At 36.7% G+C, this 22,727-nt stretch overlaps 3 protein-coding genes and 1 non-coding gene across 14 annotated transcripts; 2 read left to right on the top strand and 2 right to left on the bottom strand.

The window, feature by feature from the left end:
- Positions 1 to 4,386: 4,386 nt before the first annotated feature.
- Positions 4,387 to 4,501, bottom strand: LOC128609397 (U5 spliceosomal RNA). Its single transcript, XR_008386218.1, has one exon. It is a non-coding gene; the product is annotated as a U5 spliceosomal RNA (small nuclear RNA).
- A 62-nt stretch (positions 4,502 to 4,563) lies between these two features.
- LOC128609076 (uncharacterized) lies at positions 4,564 to 7,803 on the top strand. Its single transcript, XM_053627419.1, has 4 exons — positions 4,564 to 4,869; positions 5,153 to 5,437; positions 5,871 to 5,930; positions 6,079 to 7,803. The coding sequence occupies exons 2-4, from the start codon at positions 5,158 to 5,160 to the stop codon at positions 6,321 to 6,323; spliced, it is 585 nt and encodes a 194-aa protein (XP_053483394.1). The 5' UTR covers positions 4,564 to 4,869; positions 5,153 to 5,157; the 3' UTR covers positions 6,324 to 7,803.
- A 1,116-nt stretch (positions 7,804 to 8,919) lies between these two features.
- Positions 8,920 to 15,358, top strand: LOC128609072 (uncharacterized). 11 transcript variants are annotated; one of them, XR_008386181.1, is made up of 9 exons: positions 8,921 to 9,469; positions 9,706 to 9,789; positions 11,450 to 11,536; positions 11,883 to 11,958; positions 12,089 to 12,227; positions 12,377 to 12,452; positions 12,557 to 12,671; positions 12,781 to 13,316; positions 13,471 to 15,357. XR_008386181.1 is itself a non-coding variant. In XM_053627414.1 (9 exons), the coding sequence occupies exons 3-8, from the start codon at positions 11,461 to 11,463 to the stop codon at positions 13,175 to 13,177; spliced, it is 555 nt and encodes a 184-aa protein (XP_053483389.1). In that variant the 5' UTR covers positions 8,924 to 9,469; positions 9,706 to 9,789; positions 11,450 to 11,460; the 3' UTR covers positions 13,178 to 13,316; positions 13,471 to 15,357. The 11 variants fall into 11 exon arrangements, 2 of the variants coding, with proteins under 2 accessions (XP_053483389.1, XP_053483388.1); XR_008386183.1 differs by having other exon boundaries at positions 8,922 to 9,469; positions 12,431 to 12,462; XR_008386180.1 differs by having other exon boundaries at positions 8,922 to 9,469; positions 12,411 to 12,452.
- A 1,480-nt stretch (positions 15,359 to 16,838) lies between these two features.
- dap1b (death associated protein 1b) lies at positions 16,839 to 22,442 on the bottom strand. Its single transcript, XM_053627415.1, has 4 exons — positions 22,289 to 22,442; positions 17,999 to 18,083; positions 17,644 to 17,707; positions 16,839 to 17,292 (listed from the first exon to the last, which is right to left on the bottom strand). Exons 1-4 carry the CDS (start codon positions 22,353 to 22,355, stop codon positions 17,176 to 17,178), a joined length of 333 nt encoding a protein of 110 aa, XP_053483390.1. The 5' UTR covers positions 22,356 to 22,442; the 3' UTR covers positions 16,839 to 17,175.
- Positions 22,443 to 22,727: the final 285 nt, after the last annotated feature.

The raw sequence follows: 22,727 nt of genomic DNA, 5'->3' as shown, positions 1-22,727 counted from the left end.
AGGAGTTTTATAATCCTTGACATTGTGTCACTTGACAACTCTCTTGTTGGGGCCATGTCTCCTTTCAAAAAGTCCAAGGTTAAGGTCTGTTAGCACACTTTTAAGGAGAGATGCACCGATACTAAATTTCTCAGCCGATACGATAACCGATTCTTCAGAGTGATAATCGGCCGATACCGATATCGTACCGATAGTTCTGCCTTTTATGCCTTCTTTTAAATTAATAATAATTAATTCCACAATTCTGAAAGAAATGCAAATAAAAACTGTATTCTCTCCATTTCAACAAGTTGTTTCACAGTAACTGGCCTCATAAACAGAAAACACATTAATTAACATTAACACATGAACTAAATTCTGAAGATTAAAGTAAGATTTCTTAACTTATTGAGTGTTATTAAGTAATATTAACTTTGACTGAATTCTAAAAAGAACTCCTGTTAGGCTCCACATTCACTCACCACAAACAAAAGCATTTCTACTTCATCATTGAACATCAAACTGCTAATATATAATATAAACTTTTTTATATATTAACATTAACTGGATATGAAATATACTACTCTTTTGTAGTATATATACATTACTTTTGCAGGTATTTGTTTTATAAATGCAAATTACAAGGCGATTCCATAATATTTTCCTCAACATTGAGTGATTCCATATTTTTTACCTTTACTTGACCTGGAAAAAAATATGCCATTAATTAAAAGAATTTCAATTAACTTGTTTGAGGTACGTTTCACAAAGCCACAGTGTTCAGCCAATAAACAAAGATTGTTTTGTGTCATATCTGTGCTTTGTTTATTTGCTATGAAGTAAAAGGAAAAACCCAGGTGACCATCCTCTAAGTGTGGTGATTCCATAATTTTGCCAGGGCTGGTATAAGACCTCCGTAATACATGCAACTTTGATAAATGGTGGGTTGTCATTTCCACACAAAAATATATATATATAAATAAATAAAGACTGGCTCCTGGCTCTGCTTCATAGACCACTGGTATCAATGATAAATAATGTTGACATGTATGACATAACATGGTCAGAAATTATCAAACATAGCTCATATTTCATTTAAAAAAAATTAACCGTTTGAATAAATTCTTATTCAAACTATATTAAATAAAAGGATCAACTCAAAATAATTTTTTACTAAATCCTCTTTTATCATTCAACTTTTGTCACTTTCAGCCATTTGGTTAAACAGCGCCCTCTGGTGGTAATCCTTTTGAAACTGTTATGTCAAATTTTAGAAGTGACACACATGCATGAGCAACACCCGGAACAACCGATAATACAGCAACACGGTGCGTATATACAGACTTTAATCATTATTATTATTTAAAATTATTGTTATTATTATTATTATTATTATTATTATTATTATTATTATTATTATTATTATTATATTTCTTTAGTAGCCTAATGTTTAATGCACTGAGGAAAGAAGAAATAAGGAAAGCAGTTGTTTTAACCCATAAAGTGATAGTAATTAATTAACTAATTAACTACTGCATTGTTCACAGTCAGGAGTTTATTGGATATATTTTTTTGTTTGTTTGTTTGTTTGTTTGTTTATACTTGAACTAAATTCTGCATTTTCTATTTCAGGAAGAATGGACATAATCACAAGTAATAAGGTGAAGCTTATTAAATGGTTACGCGTAGACGAATACATTTTGCAGCACGTCCATTCTAGGAAGTTGATAACCCTGGATGAATACAAGAAACTGAAAAGCATCTCAGACCCTGGAAGACAAATAACCGAACTCTTGGACCTAATATTGCAAAAGGGACAAAGTGTGTGCATGGACTTTGTAAAATTGCTGAAAGAAGACGATGTGAATGAAAGCAGCCCGGAGCTGAAGGAGTGGATAACTTCAGTAAATACCTCCTCAGGTAAGCGAGATTTACACGGTGTTACACTGTACTCAGTGCTGCAAGCTACACGTCATCTCCAAATCAGCAAACACTAAAACACAATCTGAGCTGCCAGGAAATCACGTGGTCATTTCACCTAGTGTTCTGCTGACATATTCAATTAACTCAAGTGAAGCTTGCTCAGCAGGTACAACAGGAACACTTCAGAAGCAGAACTTGTCCAAAATAAATTACAATTAGATGAAATGTCCTCTACAGGAAAAAAAAAAAAAAAACATCTGTCATAAATTACAATACTCATGTGACCTTGATATTGATGTCCAGTTTGGTATTTTCTAATACCGATACTGAAATATGAAGTTTTAACAAATATCAATAAGCATCCACAGCTACTAAGCTTTAAAATGATTTTTTTTTTAAATTGAAACACTTGTAAATATATATATATATATATATATAAAAGCACATAGCTTAAAACACAACTTGCAGAAAACCACAGTGTTTACACAAAAACCATTTACACTGCAAAAATAACAAATTATAAATATAATAAAAGATTTACCTTAACAAGGGCGCACGGTGGCTTAGTGGTTAGTACGTTCACCTCCAGCGTCCGGGGTTCGATTCCTGCCGGGGCCATGTGTGTGCGGAGTTTGCATGTTCTCCCCATGCTGTGGGGGTTTCCTCCGGATACTCCGGTTTCCTCCCCAGTCCAAAGACATGCATGGTAGGCTGATTGGCGTGTCTAAAGTGTCCGTAGTGTATGAATGGGTGTGTGTGTGAATGTGTATGTGATTGTGCCCTGTGATGGACTGGCACCCTGTCCAGGGTGTACCCCGCCTTGTGCCCGATGCTCCCTGGGATTGGCTCCAGGTTTCCCTGTGACCCTGAAGAAGGAGTAAGCGGTAGAAGATGGATGGATGGATTTATCTTAACAAAAAAAAATTGAACAAAGTCTCCTCATAGGCTATGCAAACATTTGCCTTTTCAAAAAAATAAAAATAAAAAAATCTCCCAAATTGAATTCCAATCTTTTCCATTTGTTACAAGATTGGCTCCAATTCATTCTTTTTCTCTCAGATAACTCAAGAATTTCTTGCTGGTATCGACACTGCTGGTTGGTTCTCTCTCTAATTGCAAAGCCCTATTGGTTAGCCTACTCTAGCAAATGATGTCAAATGTCTTCTTTTTTGTCATTCATCATATATATGATAAAAATATATTTAAAAATGAAATACAAAATAGTATAACCCAGTCCAATCTGAGCATAATACATTACTGAATAAAACTAATCACCTCTTTATTTAAATCTGCATAACATTTCAGATTATTGTGCTCCTTCTAATCATAATTAGGTACTTATGGAATATTTCAGTAACAGATGATTTTTTTTTTCCTAACAAAGCAGTAACGCAAATAGCCAACAATTAGCTTATCTGAATGACATCATCCAAACAGGTAGCATCTATTTATCCGTTCACTCAAGCTATTCAAGAAGCAATACTTTTTCCAGCTTCTCTATTACAACTGAAAGTAATTATATACTTCGCAGTATATTAAGTAACATTCCCAACACTGCAACAATCACTTTTCCACCTATGAAAAATATAGAATGACTGGTATCTGGATGAATGTAATAGCTAAATATTATTTCACACAATGTTTTCTTTCCTCTTTTTCACAGAAATAAAAGCAGCTCCAAAGCACTCTGTCCAAAGCTCAGGTGTGAATAATGACCATGTATACCATGAATATTTCATTTTTAAAAATCCCATTCAGCCAATACCATGCCAGTTTATCTGGATGCTCACTGGAAGTTATAATGCAAATCTTTTTTCATCAACAGGTAGCTCAGTGAATATTTCTGCAACTGATGGCAGCAGTGTTTACGTCCCTATGATAAGCGGCTCTCAGATTTCTAGCCTCAGTATGAACACAAATACTGGTCCTCAAAAAAAGAACTGATGTCATGGAGGGCCTGACCACGGCCTAACAATGATGGTGCAGGGCATGAATTACAGACCAAATACCATACCTTTTCTAAGATAATATTATGATATGTCTTTTTATTACTGTTTCTGTACACAATATAAAAAAAATTTATATAACCCAGGAAAATCATTCCACTACATTTTCACAGTTTTATCATTTTTTAATAAAGAAAATGGTGGTGTGATCATGTGATACAATCATTGTCTTTTGATGGATAAATAAATAAGCAATATTGATTAAAAAGACGTTTCCACTGACTGTGAAATATACCTGAAGAACGATGCCTAGGGTGCCTGCTCAAAAAAACTGCAATGTATTTTTCTGTTAGCAGTCACATTTCTAAAACATGCCCAGGCAGTTAGCCTTATTAAAACATTGCTATTGCTGTGTTGTTATTATTGTGATTATATTGCTTTTGTTGTCGTCATTACATTTTACATTACATTTATTCATTTAACAGACGCTTTTATCCAAAGCGACTTACAAATGAGTAAATACAAGCAAAACATATACAGCTTTGCCACAGCAAAGCCCACAAAAATTAGCTGAACTCATCAACGTTCCTCTCCATGGAAATCTTTCGTAAAAGGCGAAAGATTTATGCGTGAATGAAGAGAGACCTGAGCCATCATCATTACAGTTGCAATTAATTTAACTTTTTTTTTTTACTTGTGCTCTTTTGTTTTGATGATACAAAAACGTAGCATTGTTTGTTATTTAAATAATTCACCTTGAATCATAGATGTTTATCAGCTCTATGTATATTACAGAAGCTGTGTACAGGAAAATACATGCCTCCATTCAGGCTGTCTCCGCTGAAAAACATTGATTTAGATGATCCACACCATTTTTATTTTGTGGCACACTATACATCAGTTTTAACCTTTGGTCTAAATTTGTCCATGTAGGCATACACGCTTTCCATATCGCGCACCTATCGCCATCTAGTGGTTGAGCAGACATAACTCCGGTTCTTGCGAAAAATCGAAAGCGAAGGTAAGTACTTGATGTAGAAAGTATATATATATTATTAAAAACTTTCTGACACTCGGAGAAGAAGCAGCTGATTAGGTGCGTTAATCCAGAGTAACTGTAATCAATATTTCAGCTATAATCGTACTTAATGTACTGAGAGAGCTTCACAAAACCGGTCAGAACTGTAAATAGAAAATCCGAGTCTGCACGCTACAATATCAGGCTACATTCGGCTATACACTATGTTTTCTTTGATATTTGAAAGTTTACTTGTAAATCTACAGCTCTGCATGTTTCTTTTCAGGAACAATGGACATAATCCAGGATAAAAAAGTGCAACTTATTGAATGGCTATCGGGAGAGGAACTGATTATCCAGCATGTTCATTCCCGGAAGCTGATCACCATGTCTGAATACCTGAAGCTCAAAAGCATCCAAGATCCCATTGCGAAAGTTACTGAACTCTTGGACATCATTTTGAAAAAAGGAGATCCCTGTTGCATCGGATTTCTAGAGCTGCTGAAGAAAGACGATGTGAATGAATCCAGACCGGCGCTCAAGGAGTGGATAAGAACAGTAAATACCTCAGGTAGCAAAGTACTGTATTGTACTGTTGTACTGTGAGCTCTCAAGCTAACAGATTTAAGTTGCTTTATTGAGATAGTAAAAGGCTTTACATCGTCAAAGCACTTGTAACATTAAGTTACAGAAGTTTACACACAACTTAATAAATAATAATAATAATAATAATAAAAAGATGTTTTATTAGCATTGTATGCATGTTTACAGTGTTGATGTTATTGTGCAGCTGGTGGTCCTGTTCCACTGAGCTCTCTCTCTCTCTCTCTAGTCAAAGTCAAAGGACGGCATGGCAAATGTTAACATTCGTATTATATATTTATGTATATACAGTATGTATGTCTAATAGTGCACGTGTGTCGGTCTCTCACACACACTCGCACACACTCTGCATTGCTGTCCTGTCTATGATGAATTTAATTAATTTCTTCATGTCTTCTTAGCTCTCAAAGATAAGAAAAAGGACAGCAACACCTCTCAAGCTGATACTGCGGAAACTGCAGGTAACTCCTGATCCACTGGCAGCGTTTAGCGCTTCCATGAGCTGAAACCAAAATCCACAGTATGAACAGCTTCTGTACGATGAACGTTTTTGACGAATTTCTAACCTCTTCTGTCTCTTCACTTCTTTCTCCTCTTTATATACTCCAGATAATCAGGAATTTCTGAGGAAGAACCGGGGTAAACTTATTGATAATGTAAAAACTGTTCATAGAATAGTTGATGACCTTCACTTCACTAATGAAATGGCGGCAAACGTGCAAGCTGAGAAGACAGAGCAGGCCAAGATGAGGAAAGTTCTGGAGTACACAAACAGCAAAATAGCTGCTCAGCTTCTGGTAGCTGCCTTGTGGAAACATGCAAAAGATGTCATGGAGGAACTGACCACGGCCTAACAGCTCAGTGCAGCATTTAAAACTTCTTCAATGATGGTGCAGGGCATGAATTACAGACTAAATACGTCCAGTTTTTAAAGATAATTTTGTAAGATGTTAATCACCCTTTGTCATGCCACTGCATTTCTCTATTTTCATAATGCTTTACAGCCTTCCATAATCATTCCAGAATTAGTAGAATATAGTCTCCATAAAATTAAGTATCATGCCAAATTTGTAAATCGACTAACCATATTGGCTTCCAAAAAAAAAAAAAACGGGTATTGCACATATTACAACAACTCAGTTTTTATTACTGTTTTTACTGTACACTATCACCTACATTTGTTGTGCCTCTCCACTTTTTATATTTTCTTTGTCTTCCATAATCATTCCAATATTTGTTCAATACGCTCCACATAAAATTTCAGCTTATGCTGTTTTTGTGTTTTCTAGAATGACTAACCCAGTGACTGTGCTGTTTTAAAAAATATTATGGGCATTTTTTTTAAACATTTTTAAAACCATCCTCCCCACTCTTTTGTATCTGCACCCTGAATTGCAAATGTAAAACATTAATCTAATGCATTCATAATTTGTAACTATTGATGCTTATTTTATATCTGAATATACATTATATGGTCAAATATTTGTGGACACCTGAACATAACAATAATAATAATAATAATAATAATAATAATAATAATAATAATAATGTTTAATTAATATAGCGCCTTTCCAGAGCTCAAGGACGCTTTACAATACAATGATGCATAAACAATGAACAATCGTGGACACAAACACAATGTGACAAACAAAGAGCAACCAAACACAAAAGAAATACACAGTACAGTCACTGAGAAAATGCATTATAACAGATTAGGACATAACACTGTGAAAACAGATACGTTTTTAATTGGGATTTGGATGGATGGAGATGGATGTGATGTTGCGAAAAGTGAGAGAATTCCAGATTTTAGGTGCTACAGCACTGAAAGACCTGTCACCCATGGTTGAAAGACAAAATCTAGGGACGGAGAAAGTCCGAACCCCGGAGGACCTGAGAACGCGGGTCAGGTTGTAGGGGAGAAGCAGTGCACTAAGATAGAATCACACCCATAGGTGCTTGTTGAACATCCTATTCCAGATTTAGTCCCCCTTGTTGTTATAATCGTGGCTGTGGGGATTTGTGTTCATTCAGCTACAAGAGCATTAGCGATGTCGGGTGAGCAGGCCTGGGGCTTCCAGTTCATCCCAAAGGTGTTCAGTGGGTGTAATGTTCATGTGTCCAAAAATATTTGTTCATATAGTGCATTTTATATGAAACATTAGCACCTTTTTTTAAAAGCGTAGGCTAATTTCATATGTATGTGGTAATGTCAATGACAGTGGGAGGTTCAATAAAAAAATTATCAGGAAATAAATACATACATAAATTGAGCAACAAAGTTTCTGTGATTATTTCAAGTTCAAGTGATTTTATTGTCATTTCAACCATATACAGCTGGTACAGTACACAGTGAAATGAAACAATGTTCTTCTAGGACCATGGTGCTACATAAAACAAAACACTAATCACATGAGACGACACAGAACTAAATAAGGTCTACAAACATTCTACATAAAGTGCACGTGCAGACATGTGCTAAGAACACAGGACAGTACAATATTACTAAAACAGGACAATAGGCACAGTAAGTGACAGTGTAGTGCCGAACAGTACACAGTTTTAGTGTGGAAGTGTCTGATATAACAGGTAGTGCAAAAGAAAGGTGCCAAGGATTAACAATATAATTTATAAATGGTATCAATGTAAACATAACATGCTATGACTGAGTATTCAGCAAATTAGCTTATACCAAATATGGACATAGCAGTTATTGTGGTAGCAGCTAGGTAAAGTGTTTATAGTGACAATGAATTAGATACTATATATTTTAGAATACAGTAGCAGCAAAAAATGCAACAGTGTCAATGCAGGAATGTGCAAATATTTCAATGGGAGTGGGATGGTGTTCAGTTCAGGGTGTGTGTGTGCGCACGCATGTGTGCTCACGCGTGTGTATCAGTCCAGTCTGATGGCTTGGGGGAAGAAGCTGTTACACAGTCTGGTTGTGAGGGCCCGAGTGCTTCGGTACCTTTTTCTAGACAGTTATTATTATTAGGATTCCTCCGTCAGGAGGAACCCTATTGTTATTGATAATTATTATTATTATTATTATTACTATTATTCTCCTTATCTCTGTAAAGTGCCCAATAACTCAAGATCTGAATGGTAAAAAGTTTTTAAATTTAGCACATTGATACTACAGGCTATGAGTAACTTCCACACCACAAATGGCCCACGTGAGCACATAGGTGGTGCTACAGACCACGCTCAAAATCTATGTGATTTTCACTCCACCCCATAAGTCCAAAATGTCTGAAATCTGATATACATGTCTTATTTCTCATGGGGAACAAAAAAGCCATTTGGACCCATAAAGTCCACCTTGATAGATTTTCCAGTACATTGAAAATTTGTTCAAAATGACAAAAAAGCTTCTCTTCATGAGCTGTAGGTCCAATTGACAAACTGTGGTACACGTGTGGGATACATGTTTTTCTATAGGGTGATAAGCAATAAGTATTCAAATCAAAATTGGCCAAACTATTTAAATGTTGGTGAATTCACAACTGTTGCACATATTTATTGTGTCATGTGAAATCAAATCATGGCTCTCAAATCATGTCATGTGGACTTTACAAGCATCGTTTTTATTTTTAACTTCTTAAAACCCCATTTTGACTGACTGATTTGAATGACTCTTATCAGTAAGTTGTACTTCGTGTAAAGTTGTGAGGCATGTAAAGGATTGTTGTTTTGTGTGAAGTACTGTGAGGCATGTTGTAATTATTATGGAACTATAGATAATTTAAACACACACACACACACACACAAATTTTGTTACTGTGAAAAAAATAAATATTGTGGCAAGTTACTGTGGGGAAAAAGGCAATTGGCTGAGGGACTGTAAAGATGAAAAAAGAAACAAGAAATAAGAAGTGTGGGACATGGAAGGCGGTATTTTGGTAAGCTGTGGTGGTATTTACGTATCCCGGGGTAGAACTCTCTAATGTGGGAAGTAGGAGTTCCCAGTTATCGTGAAATATCAACAACAACAGAGGTGATTTAACGTTTAATATCCCTTAAATGTTTTACATTTTACGGTGTCTTAGCATAAGTTTTATGCTGGATTCTGCTGTTAGATTTGATATTTGGTTGTATTTCATCAATTACATATAACTCTAGCTAGCCAGCCTTAGCTAACTGGTATGCTGACTCTAACGGGTTTATCGTGCTAAACTAGAAATCACTGATTAAATAAGTAACTGACTGTATTTTTTATGTTCGCGTTTACAGACTTCAATGGTGGGAACACACGTCCAACCTAGAGGTTCATCCCTGGTAGCGAGCGAGCTAACTGCTAACAAGCCGGATAAGCAGGTCTGTCTTATAAATGGGGCTTAAAATGCGAACTTGACGGTTTCTTGGAGTTAAAATCATGAGCTGTTGGAACAGTTGCTGATGTATATCGGGTTTTTGATTTTTAAATATATGACGAATCTAGTCAAAATGCTGTATTAGCTAGTGTTGCTAGCTTCTGTGATGCTTAAAGTTAGCATCACACTGGTTCACACCTCGACAGAAATCTAATAGGATTTTCCCACAGGCTTTTGGTTTATCGAAGAAAAAAATAAGCTCTGTAATCGACAAACGATTACAATACTAACACGTCTTGCCTATCAAGATAATTTTCACAAATGAACACAACATTTTATGAAGTTTGAAGCCTAAATACAATCTCCAGAAATAAAATAGCTAACCGTATACTATAAACGAACTACACCACGGTCGCTCGACTTCAACGTCACCATCACCAAACCTCCGACAACTTTTCCAACGTTAATTTAAAAACATTTTCCATAATACGGATTTACTCCGTGGATGAATCTTTATCCAAATTTTTTTGTGGGAATTGTGTATAACATACCTGAACCAGTTTATTTTCAAAAAAAAAATTTCCTGTTCCACGTGATGACGTCTAATGTCCCCGACAACGTCTGTAGTGCCATTTAGCAATTAGCAACAGCCTTTTTCAATACACGTAAAAGCTTTTTTAAAAAATTACGAGTGGGGTATAACTGATGTATTTTATGTCGTAGAATAAATCGTGAAAATATTTTTGTGCTTGTGTTCACCAAAGACTGTATTTCAGGCTAGGACGGTCTAAAATGCTAACTTGTTTCCGGGTTTTGGCGTTACAAAATGACGTCAGCCATGCGCCACTCCATACGAGAAGAATCCATTATCCGTTTCCTAGTGTTTAAACTAGTGCAGGGCACTGATATGTGCTCTATGAGAATAAATATCGCAAGTAGCAGCAGTCAATCCCCCCCCATGCATCATCTGCATAGAAAATCTGCATAGAAACACACACACAGCAAGATGTGAACCATATTTCAATATTTCCATATTTTAATGTTATGTTTATGGCACCAAAAACCTGGGACATTAATAAAAATATATAAATTTACACCAAATGTATGTTGAATGACTATGCATAGCAAGCTGTCTAAAATAGATAATGTGTGTGTCCAGCTCTGTGTTTATTTCCTAGATTAGTTAGTTTAGTAGCTAATGGAGTTTGCCTGATTAGCTTTTTGACTTGATTATAAACTTTACAAAAACATTGTAAAATTTTAGAAAACCAACAATCAATCAAATTGAAATAAAAAAAAACAATGGAGTAACTGTTCCAGTTTTTACTCTATCATTAGCCAAAAAAAAATTCATTGTGAATCATAATAACGTTGCTTGTATATGTTTGACAATATAGGTACTAGAATATTATAGCTATAGTAGAGACAGTAAATTTCCCTAAAACTCTGAGAAGTGTTTTGATTTGCCAACATGACAGCGTACCAAAAAAAATAATGTTAATGAAGAGACTTCCACAAGTCTCTGAAGGCTTCTGCCTCAGTTTTTAACATGTTGGGTGTGAGAATGGATGGGAGAAAAATAATTTATACATAATCTTATACATACATAACTTTTTTAAAACCGAAATAAATTAATAACCATATATATTTCTAATGTTCCATAGTTTTCTAAAAAATGATGAGGACAATGAACCCCACTGTTCATAAGCCCCATCCTGATCAAGAACCTCGTGTTCATCCATGCAGACCAGGTACCACACACACACACACACACACACACACACACGGAGTAAATTTAAGGGAATGTTGAGGGAACTACACAATGAGTTCTTGCTATGTATACATAAAGACATAAGAATTTAAAGTTCAACCAATAACCAAATTTCATAGATAACAGACAATAGATAAGCAAATAAGTGATCATTTGAGGCACAGTGTTCCTCAAAGAAAAGTATTTGTTTTTGAACTTTGTCATGTAGTGATGCAATTTATCATCCTAGACACAATCAGATTAAAAACAAAATCTGTAACATTAATAACATTTATGTGAGTCAGGTTCTTATTCTGTAGCCTTACTAACTGAGGTTTTGACTCCAGGGGATGCTGGTGTCTTCCATGGTGACAATGACCTGGCTGGTGGTGATAGTATAACTATTCCTGGCCCTCTGATGAGGTGAGACCTTCTTTCTCCTTTCATATAACACACACAAGTTGAACATTAAATATGCAAACTATTAAAACAGTAATGTTCTGAAACCTATCATCAGGGGATATGTGTAGTAATCCATATCCATCTGTTGCAGCAATAAAATGCAGATTGACGACCTGGTTTATTTCATCCAGAGGAAATCTCAGGAGTGTGTACAACATGTGGATGAACCTGAGCAAAAGGAGGCCTATTTCTTCTGGCAGATTATGGAGTTGCTCTGCATCAGAAATGGTGTAAGTGTTGTAGTTCATTATGTGCTGATTGTTTAAGCCAAATTATGAATGATAAATGTATCAAGAGATTTTTATGCAAGAAAGTAAACATCCTCTGAATTGTAAGTGCATGAATGAATAAATATACCTACAATAAATTAAACTTAAAGGCGTTTCTTTTACTGGATGTAATGCTGGCTGAAGTCGCTACGCTCCTCTTCAAGGGCTATGGTTTTCTGAAGGAAGGTATCAAAAAGTTAGTTTATTAACACACCAGCATTACAACCTTCTGTGTTGTGTATTGTAATTGTGTATTTTTGTGATGACTGACGTGACAATTCCTGCTACAGCTTGGTATGGTTAAGAACCAGGATGGTTGGTGTCTTCCTCTGGCACAACTTTTATGCTCCGCTAAACCACAACATGAGAACTTAAACGCTGTGGTTAAAATGGGAGAAAAGCTTGGTATGGATCAGTAACAGTATTTTTCAGGAATTCACATATTGTAAATATATCATGAACTATGTTTCACAGACCCTGATCCTCACATACATGTTTGGTCTTTCATCCGTAGACTCTGAAGAACTAACCTATGAAGCACATATCTGCTACGTGGTGGCAATGGAGGAGCTACAAACATGTCAGGGATCCAGCTTTGATCTGATTGGATGTGACAGGTATTTTGTGTGTGTGCATGCGCGTGTGTATTTTTCTCTTTGTACCAGTTTGCCAGTCAGTCATTCAGCCATGAGGGAAGCTATCGAGAGAACTGAGGTATAGGAATATGTATGCTCTCTGACATCAGGGCTCGCCCAACCTAACTTCCAGGTTGAAATTTCTCTTCTTCTCTTCTTTTAATGCAAACTGATCCCCAAATTTAAGTGTGAACCATTGTACTAAGAATAAATGACTCTGTCTGCCTTAGACAAGTGCTATCATGCCAGCAGGCTAGCCAGGTCTGGACTTGTTGATCAAGCCCTTGATTACTGTGAGGCCGTCGCTAGAACAATTGCCACCTTTACTCGCAAAATCACAAAGACCACAATGGAACGGACTATTGGGGTGAATACCGTCATCGTAACTTGCGCTTAGCTCCTGGTCTGTCTGGAGGTGAGAAAATGCAGAAGCATCACATTTAGACCTGTATAGTAAATATGTAAACACTGTTACAAAATTAATAGATTTTTTTTAAAAATATTTGAATTTTGAATTTCTATCTAAATGTCCAATTTCTGCCTAAAATACGTCATCACTGCACATACAGGTTGCCGTGATCTGATATGGTGGTGTCTGGAACAAGACCCTCACTCTCGGCCAAACTTCGAGGAAATCCTCAGCCACAAGTGGTTTACGGGACTTCAGAGCAAAGTCAAGGTTATGCAGCAAGAAGAGAATAGACCTAATTTTAATGAGCATAGAATAGTCTAGATTGCATGGATTGTACTGGATCAGAATTGAGTTCTGTAACAAGGACTGCTCTGCATTTGTAATTAGGGGGCCAAACAACAAAATGCATAGGCACACTATAGTGATTGTATGTTTTCTCATATTTATTTGGGGGCCAAGCACCAAATGTGTGTAGGCATCCTTTAGTGATTGTATGTTTTCTTATTAGGGGGGCAGGCACTATAACGTCACTTGGGATATAGAGGGTCCTGCCACTCCACCATCAACAAACCTGAGAAAAGGCATCAAAACTTCCCAGTTTACCAAAACACTCTATGCCTATGGACCCCCATGAAGTTCTGGGTCAATGACATGACATGCATATTTTTGTGTCCGAGTACATCATTTCCATTTAAAATAATTTTATAAATTCATGACATGTATCACTTTATTCTATAAAACCTATTTAGTTTGAATGCATTTTCAATACATTTAAATAATATATATTATTTTATGTTTTGGTATCTCAAACCCCCAAAATGTCAGGCGGTGCAACTGTCCGCACAAATGAACAGCCTAAGAAAACTATTAAAAAGGTGTTTAATGATTAATACATTCTAAATAAAATACTGTGGCATGATTTTATGTTTGAACTCTTTCAAATAAACTAATTTCACAAACAATAGTAGTGTCCAGCAATTTGTTCTCAAATGTCAGGGTGGCACAACCACAAACATGGTGGAATGATGGTATGAAGTGAAGCTATGAAGATGATGTTATGAAGTGAAGCTGTAATAACAGTCAGCATGATATTGCATCATCCAAAGGACCCCCAGGTGATCTTTGTGGTGAATGAAAAGATTTGTACATCTCTCTCAAATACTGATTAAAAAAATAGCTACTTTCATACATTTTATACTAAAAATGAAATGGGATATTAACCCTTAGTGCTAAACTAACATTTCAAAATGTTTTGAAATATTTGGTTCTTTTCAACCACAACTGATTACAGTGTATCTAACCAATCTATTGCACTTTAGTCTATTCGAGCCATTACAATTTGGACTTGTCAAAGTCAAAGCTTAGATCCTTATGCTTGCCCATTTTTCCGGCTTTAAACACATCATCTTCGAGAACTGACTGTTCACTTGCTGCCTAATATATCCCACCCTGTGACAGGTGCCACTGTAAGAAGATAATCAATGCTATTCACTTCACTTGCCAGTGTTTTTAATGTTATGGCTGATCTGTGTATGTTTCTATGTATGTACAGTCCCCTTAGAAACTATTGGAACAAGAAGGCCAATTAATTTGTTTGTACTATACACCAAAGATATTTGGGTTTGAGATCAAAAGATGTATAGGAGACGAGAGTTTCAGATTTCAGCTTTTATTTCCTGTTATTTACATCTAGATGAGTTAAACAACATAGAACCTTTTGTATCAGACCACCCAATTTTTAGGCAAGCAAAAGTACAGGAACAGATAAAATGTTGGATTTCTTTTTACCCCTCCAAATATCCAGCAAGACACATCATTAATTCATTAAAGACTTGAACTCCAGTGTGAACATTTTGTGAATTTTTTTGCATCACCTACTCTGTCATCTGAGAGGAAGATATAACCGAGTAAATTAAGTCTGTGCATGTGCTGCTTACATATTTCATAAGATTAATAATTACTGAATTTGGTTTTTGATGCTGTTACTGTACTGAAAAGATTCACTGACTCAGCTATATTCAGATTTACAGGTTTATTTGTTTATTTTGCACAGGTTTTATCCAAATGGTGATTTACAGAGAGAAAAGAAAAATAAAAACAATAGCTAATGACACCGCAAAGCCTTATTTGATATTACAGTACATAAACAAAAGGGCATAAACCATTACATGCTAACTGAACATATTAGTGATGCTGTAAAGTGACTGCTTGTATCTTTCTCATTTGTAAGTCGCTTTGGATAAAAGCGTCTGCTAAGTGAATAAATGTAAATGTAAATGTAAAGCCCTGTTTGTGTAGACACTGCTATAAACCATGAATTATGAATCAAAAAACTGGTAATTTCACTAACTTAAATTTGCCTAAACTTAATGAAACAACAAATAGATTGGAAATGAATACCAGACATGGTTGTTGGATGCATAACCAACACTTTTGTAACTTTTGTAAATGTTAGATTAATTATAACTGACAGCTGGACATGAAAATATGTGCCCAGCATTAAATAATTTTACATTAGCGAAAGGAAAAAGGTAATTAGGGGTCATAGGAAGTTTGTCCCAGCCAGGAACACTGGGCATGAGGTGGGAATACACTCTGGATGGATCACCAGTCCATCACAGGGCACCATGTAAACACATTCACACCTAAGGGCAATTTTTCTTAGCCACTGCATGTTTTGGGAGATGGAAGAAAATAAAATAGAACCCAGAGGAAACACACACACACATGGGGAGAACATGCAGAGAAAATAGGTACAGACAGTAAACAGAGCTCAGGATTGAACTGGGAACCCTGGAGCTGTCAGGAAAACTACCTGCTGTGCCACTGCACGTCACAGATAACCAAATACTGTAGTTGCCAAAGTAGGTTAATTTAAATTCTTAAAAATGTACAGAATTGATATATTTCTGAGAAGCTGCTTTGTGACAATGTCCATTGTTAAAAGTGCTGTACAAATCATTTTAATTGGCCTAGATTTAGCATTTTAGGGAATGAGATCATAACAGATTTTAAGTGACAACCTTGGACACACACACACACACACACACACACACACACACACACACAAAATAAAATTACTCTGGCCCATTATTAGAACATTTGTGGACATCCTACTGGTGATTTCCTGAAGAGCTGCCTATCCAAATGGAAGGCTGCAGAATTAGGAATGGATGACTTTGCACTCCACGGAAGGGTCAGCGGTTTCAGGCTCAATTCACACACTCAATGGGGTCACTTTAGTGCACTGAGCTGTATAATAGGATAGCTAGAGAAAGCCAGGATATTTCAGCTAGCCGAATAGCTAAACCCTCATTTCCTAATGTACTTTCAGTTGCATGTCTGGATCAACATTTCTGTACCCAATCCCCCCAGAAACAAAAAAACAAAAACACAAGGTGCCTTTTATGTGCTCATTTCTGAGGATCTTTACTATAACATGGCTTCACACTTAGAGATAAAATTAAAATTTTTGGTTGAATGGAGGGAAAGAAGAAAATAAAAAAACAAAAGAAACCACCACACTTTATTAATGCAATACATATTTATTTAATGAGTAAACATGAGCTCATGCATTCTTTTCTGCAAGGTAATCAGACTACCAGCTGTGTTTTATATCAGTATAAAACAGCGAACATGTATTAAACAAAAAGAATTTACACAGAAATCCTGCAAAGCTGCACGAATGGAAAATCCTCCGGAAGCTAAGAGAATTCATAAAGCAAGGAGTCAAGGATTTAAAATATAAAATTTCTCTCAGATCCTCGATATGCACTACTCAGCTCAATCACACATACTTCCTGTTCACGTTGCACAAACATCTCGCACACATCCTGGTTCTTCAGCTGTTAGCCATTTTGGCTCAACACTTGCGGGGCTGCTGGATGAAGAAGCAGCGCTGCATGTGCAGTTTCTCCATGCTGGGTCTGACCTTCTGGTGCCGTACTGAAACTGGAGTCTCAGGGAAATCATGGCCCAACTGCAGAAGCAAACATTACATTTGTGGAGGAAATTACACATTACTCTGTAGTGAGAGCAACTCTAGCCATAAAACGGCACTGTCTGAAGCTCAAAAATCAATTATTCTAATGCACCATTAGTTTACTTGATAAATGAATACTCAATTGGTTCAAGAGTTCCAGGTTTCATGTGCTCTTTATGCGTGTGCTTTTTAAAAAAAAAAGAGGACCGAAATAAACTGAGTTTATGCAGTTCATGCACAATGTTTTGTTGCAATAAAAATAAATAAATTCACGTTTTAACTGCAGTTGCAGTCCAGCCTTTATAAAGAGTTTGAATGGCATGTTCATAAAGTAAAAGACAAACAAACCTTCTCTAGGGGGCCTGCCATTAGAATACCCATTTGCTGCATCCGAGAGAAGGTGGTCAAAGACCTGAGACACAACACACGGTGAATAAATGCACTGACAGGAAAAACTATTTCATACATCACTAATAATACATGCATGGTCAGTTTCACACAAGCTACCAGTACTTCACCCTGTGCAGTTTCTGTTCCCTGTTCCTACCCAGTACTGTAAACATCACTTGTAATAGTATTAGAATTATTGTGCATCAGCAAACATTTCTTCACAGATTTTTGCTGAAAGTTCTGAAAATGCACTTTTAACAGCAGTGCTCACCAGAGGATGCCGGGCGATAAAGAATTACAATCAGCTCTGTACCTGGGTTTATCTGCTCTCTTGCTTTCCTTCTCCGGGGTTCCATCCTCACTGTTTTTCTTAACAACTCGTTTTCCTCCTGCTTTTACTGCAATAGAAATAAACATGCTGGTTAATCAAAGCATTGATTGCTGGTATTGTATAAAACGATTTTTTAAAAATGAAGGGAAAAAAACAAAAAACAACAACAAAAAAACCACATAAATAAGACTGATCAATTCCTAGAAAAGAGGCATTTAATGTATGCTGAAAAATGCTTAAATGCTTGCAGGCTCTTTGAAAATGCAAGTCATTTGTGGTATGCCCATCCCAACAAAGTAGTGTACACAAAGCCAGTGTCTGAACCAGATGGGCGACTCCCTAAACACCCTGGAGCACTAGGATTGGCACAATAATACCCAATATTAGCCAAGTATCTCCCTCCAGTTAACTCTTAGACAGCCAAATACAGAATTAATATAGCCAAAAAGGCTGGAGGAAGAGTGGAAAGGCACAAAATTCAAGTTGCTTAAAGTCCAGTGTGAAGTTTCCACAGTCCGTGATGATTTGGGGTGCCATGTCATCTGCTGGTGTTGGTCCACTGTGTTTTCTCTAGTCAAGAGTCAATGCAGCATCTACCAGGAGATTTTAGAGCACTTCATGCTTCTATCTGCTGACACGATTTATGGAGATGCTGATTTACTTTTCCAGCAGGACTTGGCACCTGCCCACATGAGGCACCAGACCAAACAATACAGACGAGCTGAAGGCTGCTATCAAAGCAACATGGGCTTCCATAACACATCAGCAGTGCCACAGGCTGATTGCCTCCATGTCACGCCGCATTGATGCAGTAATTTGGGCAAAAGGATTAAAGCCCCAACCAAGTACAGAATGTACAAATTAACATACTTTTCAGAAGGTTGACATTTCTGTATTATAAATTCTTTATTCTAATATTTTGAGAAACTGGATTTTTGATTTCCATGTGCTGTAAACCATAATCATCAACATTAAAACAAAGTAAAATATTTAAAGCCTTTTTATGTATAACGAATCTAGAATATATAGTGGGGGAAATAAAGTATTGGACGAATCAACATTTTTTTTTTTTCAGTAAATATATTTCCAGTGAGGAAATATTAACTCAAAAAACTCAAGAAATCCACACAAAGAAATAATAAAGTGGAATGACAGGGGAAAAAAAAAATTGAACACGCTAACTGAAATGCATTTAATAATTAGTGGAGAAGGCTTTGTTTGTAATGACAGCTTCAAGATGCTTCCTGTATGAAGAAATTAATTGGTCTCAGTATTCAGGTGTGATTTTGGCTCATTCTTCTAAACATATCATCTTTAAATCTTGTTCAATTAGATTCTAGTCAGGTGATTGACTGGGCGATTCTAACGCCTTGATTTTTTTTCTTCTTCTCTGAAACCAATTGAGAGTTTCCTTTGCTGTATGCTCTGGATCGTTGTCCTACTGGAAGGTCCCTCCACATCTCATCATCATCCTGGTGGATGGCAGCAGATTCTTCTCAAGAATCTCGCTGAAAAGGGCTCCATTCATTGTTCCTTCAATTATATTAAGTCTGTCAGTACCATGCAATTAAAAACAGTCCCACACCATGATGCTTCCTCCTCCAAACTTCACTGTTGGTATAGTGTTAAGGGCGACATGCAATGCCATTTCTTCTCCAAACATGGTGTGTAGTGTGAGATGGAGCCAAAATGTTCAATTCTGCTCTCGTCTGACCAGACTACACTCTCCCAGTATTTCAGAGGCTTGTCCAAACGAGTTGTAGCAAACTTTAAACAAGCTTCAACATGCCTTTTCTTTAGTAATGGAGTCTTGCAGGGCAAGCATGATCAGTGGAGTGCATTGCCTATTTTTTCCTCTGTGATGATGGCACCTGCTGCCTCCAAGTGTTTCTGGAGCTCTTTCAAAGTGGGCCTTGGCTCTTGGGCTCTATTCTACTCTTCTGACTATTCTTCTGACTATTCTTCTGACTATTCTTCTGACTCCCTGGTCAGAAATCTTGCGAGGAGCTATTGTGCATGGCAGTTGATGACGGAGTGATGTTGCTTCCACTTGCGGATAATGGCCCCAATGGTGCCTAGTGTTAGATTAAGAAGTTTTGAAATACATCTGTATTCGATTCCATCAATACATGTTTTCCAACAATAAGGTTGTGAAGGTCTTGGGAGAGCTCTTTGCTTTTACCCATCATGAGATATTTCTTGTATGACACCTTTGTAATGAAAAGCCTTTTTATAGACCATCAATTTACTAACCCAGCTGATATTAATTTGCACAGATAGGGGGTATAATTACTTACAGATTTCAGCTGGTTCCTTGCCTTGGAGAACTGTTTTTTTCTTAGCGTGTTCAATATTTTTTCCTGTCTCATTCCACTTTATTACACATAACTTTCTCTATGACCTAATGTGAATTCTTTATATTTCCAGATTGCTGGAGTTAATACTGGAATTAATCTGGTGACAATTTCATGTGGATAGCCTCATAGGAAATATATTTACTGAAAAAAAATATAAATAAATGAATAAATAAATGTTGACACGGCCAATACTTATTTCCCCCACTGTATGAAAGTTCCATTTTTTTAATTAAATTATGGAAAAACAACAACTTTTCCACAACATTCAACTTTTTTGAGACACACCTGTATTTTGAATGAACGTGGCCATTCAAAGTGTGCTTAGTGACATCAAAAATTAGTGCAGTCAAAAATCATGGTCCAAACCAACAGAGGAGAACAGAAATAATTCAATTTGTTTTATAATATGGAGAACGAATTTCACAGGAGGTCCAGTGTTTCCAATTTAGATTGTAGACCTCTGTTGACTAGTTCCAAAAAAGAGCAGTGTGAAATCTGTTGATTTTTGAGCAGAAATTAGAGACTGTCATGTACTCAATATGGCTCTCCAGAGTATAAAGTCTGACTGAGATCATTTTACATATGACTGAGCTGTGGTGTTGTTCCCAACAGCCAATCACTAATCATTTCTCCCATCTGCATACATATTTTCTTCTTTTTAATGGAGGACCCTCTGAAATACATCTTCTGACCCAGGAGTCTCCAGCATATCATCAGCAGTTGAGTTAAATAAAATTAAAAAAAAAAAGATTATTCAAATAGTTGTGCAAGCATAAATAAGCCATTTCCCCCCCTCTTTGTTCAATAAGAAAACTATTGCCGGCAGCACCACACTTGAGGTGACTTGTGTGGGCACAAATGAGTAAAGTGCATCAAACTTCAACATAAAATAGACTCTCCAAACTGATGGGGCCAAAAATTATGATACAGTCTCTCTCAGTGTGTGAGGGGTCTTTAGGAGTAAACTCGGTCAATGCTTTCATGTTAAAATTACCAGTGGTCTACACAAGTCTTGCAAATCTCTCTGCTAACAATATTCTTTTTTCCTGCTTAATCTACAGGGTTTACAGAAACAGACCTCCTCCAAATTTAGGACCTCTATCTGCAGGCATACCAGTGAGACCTCAGAGATAAATCAGTATTTAAAAAAAAGTAAATACATTAGATTATATTCTTTAATTTTACACTATTCAAAAAGTCTCTTCAGTAGGCTAAATCTTGCTTCCTGTAACACGTTGATATGCATAGGGGAACGAAGACTCAATAAATGTGCAAATTAATCCTTCGCGTCATCTGGAGACTTCGCGAGCTTTTCAGCATGCATTAGCTACTTCCCCCTGAAAGGAGTTGGTAACTGCGAGGTTTGCTGATGCAGTTTCCACTCTATTCTCCTAAAGTGGCACTACGCAACTGTTGCCAAGCCGTTGTGCAACACTGAAATGCTGTTATCGTGAATACACAGATTCTCCAACTATCCATTTGATTTCATTCAGGGTAAAATTACCCAGCTAATCTTTAGTGAATATCCTGCACATGTCGAACATACACCAGGAACAAGTGACAAGAATGTAGGGAAATGATAATTTTTTTTTGAAAACGGTGTATGAACGTAAGCTAGCTCGCTAAAACGAGCTAGCTTTATAAATATTACGCTTTTCAGTTTCTCGGCTTTGTTGTGAACGTGTAGAAGAGTATTTTCATCGAGAGATTAAAAAAAAAAAGTCACAATGTCCCCCCCCAACAACAACAACAACAACCCGCGTGCACTCAGGACTTTAATTATTTATGGTCTAAAGCTTCCCTACTGCACTTTAAATGCAATAAAAGCTCTTATTTTAAACACGCCTAAACAGAATCGCCAAACCAAACACAAAGCATTCACTCACTTTTATCACATTAAAATACGATGATATACCTGCAGGAGGATGACCAGCCTTCAACGATAACGTGCTCTTCATCCCAGCTTTAGACAGTTGCACCATGTTCAAGTTTTCCTACTTATCCTTTACACAAACACACACAGAATTATCCCCCGCCCCTCAGTCTGCTGTGTTTTATACTCCTGAAATGAACGCAGCACTGAACAGTCACCAAAGTGGAAAGCCCACAGTGCCAAAAACACCCTAAAAACAGTCGCTAGGCTTTGAGTGACTTACATGAGAGAGACCAGTAAAAGCCACAAGAAACACTCCATCAGCATGAACTCTTGAACTTTCTAGTTTCTAGATCTAGTTTTCTCAACTACCAGTTCCTTCCTTGTCTACAGATTGACAACAAATCAACATGGTCGCTCACTGCGAACAATGTATAGTAGAGTCGGGGTACTCGATCCTGGACTCGAGTCCGATTATGAA

The sequence above is a fragment of the Ictalurus furcatus genome, chromosome 6 (genome assembly GCF_023375685.1).
Source record: "Ictalurus furcatus strain D&B chromosome 6, Billie_1.0, whole genome shotgun sequence".
In the NCBI taxonomy this organism is placed as follows: domain Eukaryota; kingdom Metazoa; phylum Chordata; class Actinopteri; order Siluriformes; family Ictaluridae; genus Ictalurus; species Ictalurus furcatus.
The sequence above is the reverse complement of the archived record's forward strand: the minus strand, read 5'-3'. Positions and strand labels throughout refer to the sequence as shown.

Coding starts and splice junctions, on each gene's coding strand:
- LOC128609076 (XM_053627419.1), top strand. CDS start 5,158: ATGGACATAATCCAGGATAAAAAAGTGCAACTTATTGAATGGCTATCG. Junction 5,438..5,870: donor AAGAACAGTAAATACCTCAG/GTAGCAAAGTAC, acceptor ATGTCTTCTTAG/CTCTCAAAGATAAGAAAAAG. Junction 5,931..6,078: donor TGATACTGCGGAAACTGCAG/GTAACTCCTGAT, acceptor TATATACTCCAG/ATAATCAGGAATTTCTGAGG.
- LOC128609072 (XM_053627413.1), top strand. CDS start 11,461: ATGATGAGGACAATGAACCCCACTGTTCATAAGCCCCATCCTGATCAA. Junction 11,959..12,088: donor ATTCCTGGCCCTCTGATGAG/GTGAGACCTTCT, acceptor CATCTGTTGCAG/CAATAAAATGCAGATTGACG. Junction 12,228..12,556: donor TGCTCTGCATCAGAAATGGT/GTAAGTGTTGTA, acceptor TTCCTGCTACAG/CTTGGTATGGTTAAGAACCA.
- dap1b (XM_053627415.1), bottom strand. CDS start 22,355: ATGGTGCAACTGTCTAAAGCTGGGATGAAGAGCACGTTATCGTTGAAG. Junction 18,084..22,288: donor GGCTGGTCATCCTCCTGCAG/GTATATCATCGT, acceptor TTTCTATTGCAG/TAAAAGCAGGAGGAAAACGA. Junction 17,708..17,998: donor AAGAGAGCAGATAAACCCAG/GTACAGAGCTGA, acceptor GTTGTGTCTCAG/GTCTTTGACCACCTTCTCTC.